Below are 6,000 nucleotides of genomic sequence, written 5' to 3'. Positions count from 1 at the left end.
CTGTTCTTTCGGATCTGTATCTTGAAGGAGATTTTAAGTTTGTTGAGAGCATAAAGAGAAGCATTCCAAAAATATGGCGCAGTGGTGCAGCGGTAGTGTTGTCACCTCACAGCAAGAGGGTCTCTGGATTGATTCTCAGCTGGAGTGCCTTCTGTGCGGAGTCTGCATGTCTTCCCTGCATTCATGTGAGTTTCCCCTGGGTGCTCCGGTTTCCTTCCACATTACTAAGACATGTTTCTGGAGCGCTTCTCCCCAGGCCTCCGGTGAAAATTGGTTTCGTTCCAAGTCAGACTTTCCTAGTAAACAAATGTTAAATAAAATAAAAAAGAAAAATATTGAACTGCTGTGTGAAGAAAAGCTGAAAAAATGAAACATTTTGACAGAAGAGCAGTGGATTACACATGCAATATTTTTTGTATGTGCTATGTTATGTATTTTTTTGAGAGATGACATGAATGAGTATAAAGGGGGTAGAACTCAAGATCAAGAACTGGAAGTAAAGGGGCTATAAACAACAGGCAAAAGTAAACAGATCCACATCAAGGAGAGGTATATTTTCAAGTATTGTATTTTGGGAGGCTGTAGATATCCTCAGTAGATTAGACTGCATGGGGTGTGTAAACGAGCAAGGGATAGATGGAAAATAGGAATTAAAAATGGTAAGGGAGTGACTGTAGAGTGCATCACTTGGACATAAGAGGAGAAACACTACTGTCCTGGGAGAATCCCTTTATAAGTGAATGGGGACAGTACAAACATGCTCATTGTCTAACTCAGACACATATGCATTTATAGTTGTACCTGTTGTGTAAGAATCATGTATTTTGTTAACTCACTGCAAAATAATTATGTTTGCATCATTTTTCCTTTTTTTCTAGTCAAAGTCAGGTACTTAGATCTCTCGGTTTCTATTCTGATAAGCTGTTTCCTGCTGTATCTGTATCACTGTAATCCCTCTTCTTGTTTCTGTCCTGTAGGGATAACTGCATGGATGTACAAGAGTATTTTTTGTGATAGGTGAACTAAATAACTTCTAATATGTCTGGGATGACAGAGAGCATGCTGTTACACAGAATGGCAAGAGAAAAAAGTGTTAATTTTTAACAAGACTACAAGTACATGAATATAATGAAAATAAATACAAGTGTGTGTGTTTTTTTTTTTTTGTTTTTTTTTTTGCTAGCTGTATAGATAATGTAAGTTATGAGATTATACTTATTGACTAAGAAAATGTAGTCTGTTCTAATGTTAACCTCAAAGCTGCGTTTTGCCTGGATTTCTTCTTTCTGTAGTTGCTATACATTTGTGTGACTACATACCGTGCTGGCTAGTTGGAAGACTTTACCTGTCTGTGTAAATAGTGAAAGGCAGTCTTGGTGGTCATGTGACAGGGAAGCAGGCTATTTCAGTGTGCTAGCTGGGCAGAGTCTTTGCAGCAACATGTCAGTACCTTGTGTGAGGCATGAAGCACTCGGCTGTGTCACATGTTGTGTCTTGTAAGGATAGTAACAGTGCTCCAGTTTTCCAGGGTTTTATTAATTGTTCATATTGGGGTGTGGCCTTCTCTCCACTGCCTGCATGTTGAGATCGTAGAGCATAGATAGTTGTTTTTCTTATAAGTGAGTTGTGTAATGCTCTTAATTCTCATTTATGGAGCTGGTCCTGATGTGTTGTTTAATTTGCTTTTGATGCTAAGCACAGCAGCTCAGAATCTTCATTTCATGTACTTTTAAAAATCCATTCATTTTGCAGTGTAATCCTGTAATGATTGATGCCATTGAGGTGTCTGCTGCCCGCAGAGCCCGGTACTTTTGGGGAAACTTACCAGGAATGAACAGGTAATACCCAAATATTCCTTAAAGAACATCTATAGTAAGAAATGTATAAAAGCATATATTTTTGTTCATATTTTTGTTATTCAGTACTCTTGTTCCTGCTGTGTTTATGTCTGTAAATGCTTAAAAAAAACACTTTTTTATTTAATCTACATGAAAATGGCATGATGAGACTAGACATACTGCAATAATTTTGTTTACTATTATTATTATTTTTTTTTATCAAGGCTTCTCATTCCCACAGTATAGTCTGTGTGCACAGAATGGTATTTACTTCGACCTATCCCTTCTCCTTCAGGCACTTCTTTCCATCATCTTAGAGTAGAAATATCTAAAGTAGTAGTACTTTATGAGTGTCTCTTGTGATAGTGTCAGATGATTTGGTAACTTTCTTTGATTTTCTCATTTGCAAGCCTCTAGCTGTTTTTTTATGGATCTCTTTTCTTGTTTCTTCAAGAAAAAAAAGAGTATTTGCTTACTTTTGTTAAGACCTACAGACAGCAAGTCAGAGGTTTCCCTCATCCAGTAAGTGAGTGGTGAGCCTTTAGATGTAGTAAATGCTGTAATATACTTCCAAATATAATGATGTGGGAAAGCCAAACTAGTGTGTTGAAACTGCAGTATCATCTACAACCAGGAAATGGGGAAAAGCATAGTCCAAATATATATTTTTTCTGTGTGGCAGACTAAGGACAGGATTATAGAAAAGGAAATTTAATTTCAGATTAGATCAATTTAACATTTATATATCACGTCCTTTAAAGTATTCACACTTAAAGAGCTGAGCTTACTGCATTCAGTTCTGAACTTGCAATGCTATTTATTTATTTAATTTATTTATTTATTTTACATTTGTTTACCGGGGAAAAAAGTCCCTTTTCAGCAGAGGCCTGGGGAAATAAGCCCTACAAGATACATTTAATAGACATCAATTGTGTATACACATTAATACAGACAATGTAAAGTACCTACAATACAGTAGAAATTATTGGCATTTTCAAAATAAATACATGCAAGACAAACAGTATAAGAGATGTACATGAAGTAAAAGGTTACAACTGAATGTACAGTGCAATAGATTTTTACAAAAATCAGGTGTGTGAACCTTGATCTGTAGCTAGGATAGTTGAAAGTAATACCTTCTTAGTTTAGCATTTGCATTGTCGTGAATACTAGGTAGTTTATTGTCCTAGAGGACAGCTTAACCTGGTGTATTGGGTGTCCATAACGATGTACTGGCTGTGTGTGTTTTTAGCAGTTTTTTGAAGTTGGATATGCTAGTAGTTGAGGTTATTGTGGTAAGAAGAGCATCCCAGATTTTGGGCAGAATGTGTGTAGCACTATTGTTAAATGTACCTTAACTGTGATACTGAATTTGCATTATTAATTCTTGTAATTAAGCAACCTCTATGTGAGAAAACTATTTCAGTTGAATAAATAGGGCAAAAAGCTGCTTCACTTGGTTAACTTAAAGGATTTTCTTATATTTAAATTTAACTGTTACTTGGAGCTCCAGGCATTTGCTGCCCAGCCTGCCAACACACATACATTTTTCACCTTTTTAACTGACTTGCAGAGTGTGTGAATCAGTTAATTTGTTTTCAATTTGTCTGAAACTATAAGCCAGCAGAAAAAGCTGTTATCAGTGAAACTAATAAATCCATCATTCTGTATTTACTTGCCTAAGTAATGACTCAGAAAATCTTTAATAAGAATAAAAAATAAAAAGTTGGTAAAGGGGCAGGCCAAATCTCAGACCCCAAAACTGGTTTATATAATTTGTCCATGGTACAACAATCTTGTTTTTGGCATATTTACTTAGAGGGTATGAGTATGCAGGTCCTTACTCATTCCCTGGTCTGGCAGTTGGTGGAGGGCTCTGAACATTAACACATTGTGGTTTTCAGTAATTCATTGTACTCTGGATTTTCAAAGAATTCTGTAAGTAAAAGAATGTATTTTAAATTAAACTGTATTGCATGGCATTACATTTCCCTAGTCATTCCGAATGTAAGTTGTGGTACGCAGATGTTCTAAAAAAGCATCTTGGTAAGCACAACTTTTTTCCCTTTTGCATTCTTCTGTTTCACAACCAGTGTGCCTAACTGTATTTATTATTTTTGGTCTCCTAGTGAACAGGTAGGCATCTGAATTTGTGGCACATTAGGTCGAAGAGCAGCAGTTGTGCCACTTTGGGGGGATGAGTATGTCTGAAACCTACACTGTTAAACTGTTGTTTAACACTCATAAAACTTTTTCGATGATAGGATGTTTAGTTCCACTCTGACATCTTGAGCCCCTGTCCCCTCGCAAAATGTCCTCATACTGACCCTCACAAAACTGTTACCTCAAGTACATAGACCATCAGGTCACCAAAATTTGAAGCGATAATCATTTCTTGCAAAAAAAGAAAAGTAAGCAAAGTTTTTTGTTTTTTTCCCTAAGGACAAGTACGTGCTCCCCTTTATGGGAATCTTCACCTTCCCACAGTGTCAGACTTTATTATTCCCATTTGGGGATGTCATCTCTGAGAGAGAGATAGAGAGTTAAAGAGAGAGAGAGAGAGAGTATTAAAAAAAATGAAGACCGATGCTTGCTATATGTCTGGGATACTGCAGTCTCTGAGTAAGACTAATGCATCACAATTAGTCTAAACATGTTAAGAACAATTAAGACAACCCTGAGCATCTCAGCTTGAGCAAACACACAACAAGCAATTCAGTTTGAGTACTTGAAGTGAAACAGGCTGTATCTTTTTTCAAGATGCAGAATTTATTACTTGTAGCTATATGTATTTTGATTGCATGTGCTTCAATTGTTGCTTTTATTCTGATGAAGTCCTATTTCACTTTTACAGTGAAAATGCTAAACTAGTTAGTAGAGTCTTTCTTTACTTTTTGGTGTTTTTTGTTTTGTTTTGTATTTTTTGTTCAGTGATTTAACACACCTACTACATTATTTGAGTACTTCACCCTCTTTACCGCTTTACTAATGCTTGCTAACACTAACCTTAACTCAAACCCGAATGTTTACCTTAGGAAAATCCTTTCTGTTACACTAGCACTACACAATACTGCTTTGACATGTACAGCACACATATAGTGTGCTCCCATACACGCACATGCATACACACACGCTATCCCCTTAACTAACCCTTACGCTAATCCTAACACACACACACATACACTCCTAAAAACTCTCCCCTTATCCTAACATTAACTTCAAAACTCACACACATGCACCCACACACACAATCTATCCACTTACTGAAGTCTAACTGTAACTTGCAAACACTCTCACACGCCCCCCCCCCCATCCCTAATAATAACCCTTGTGATGCTCCTGTACTGGCCCAGTAATCAAGGACCCTCAGTCCTCACCACTAACACCAGTGAGGGACATGCACATTGGGAGGATGACAAGTACACACAGAGTAAAATACATTTTCCCTTAAGAACACACAGAGATCACAGCCAGTCTTGGTCTGTTTTTTCCCTCTCTCTCCAGATCCCCAATAAGACTCCCCACTGGCACAGCTATGGGGGTTCAGATCTCAGCCGAGTGGTCAAGCCAAAACCTCCAGCACCCTCTCCGTCAAACCAGTGCTTCTTGTCCCTGCCCAAGTAGCTGACACTCACACACTTTGAGGTTTGATTTATATACAAACACACAGACACTCCTGGGGAAGGCTGGCACAGGTTCTCTAGCTGTGCCTCCTTCTGCCCATACCATACCTGACACCAACCAGCCTTATCAGCTACTATAAAGGCCCTTTCCAAAGGGTGCCCATTTTTACTGTGTAATGTGACTGTTATCCAAATAAGTGTGACAAGAACTTTTAAGGCTATTTAGGAGTGGCCTGTACAGTATCACCAAGTACATATACAAGTACTCTCAGAGCTTAAATATCTCTAAACATAACCAGTCACAGTTAAAAGGTTTAAATATATTTAATAGTAAATAATAAAAGCACAAGATAATATTCATTAAATCAACATAGTGACAATAGAGTTCAGAATCACAGGAGATACTTTAAAACAACATTCCAGGGCAGTCTCACATAAATACAGAAAACATCTAGACTAATCTTACTATATTCCTATCTGTCTCTAAGAGAGATACTATGATCTAAGTTTTACTTAGAGACTCAGGCAAATATAGAAGA

The 6,000-nt window shown here is 37.3% G+C and overlaps 1 protein-coding gene across 1 annotated transcript in view; it reads left to right on the top strand.

Annotated features, from left to right (window-relative positions):
- LOC122817164 (DNA (cytosine-5)-methyltransferase 3B-like) overlaps positions 1–6,000 on the top strand; it is a 1,566,941-nt gene that overhangs the window by 1,304,323 nt on the left and 256,618 nt on the right. Inside the window, exon 19 of the mRNA XM_044090371.1 lies at positions 1,753–1,838. Within this exon, the coding sequence (XP_043946306.1) occupies positions 1,753–1,838 (86 nt within the window). The remainder of the gene's footprint in view (positions 1–1,752; positions 1,839–6,000) is intronic.

This window comes from Protopterus annectens, chromosome 12.part0 (genome assembly GCF_019279795.1).
Source record: "Protopterus annectens isolate FY-2018-M chromosome 12.part0, PAN1.0, whole genome shotgun sequence".
In the NCBI taxonomy this organism is placed as follows: domain Eukaryota; kingdom Metazoa; phylum Chordata; order Ceratodontiformes; family Protopteridae; genus Protopterus; species Protopterus annectens.
The sequence above is the reverse complement of the archived record's forward strand: the minus strand, read 5'-3'. Positions and strand labels throughout refer to the sequence as shown.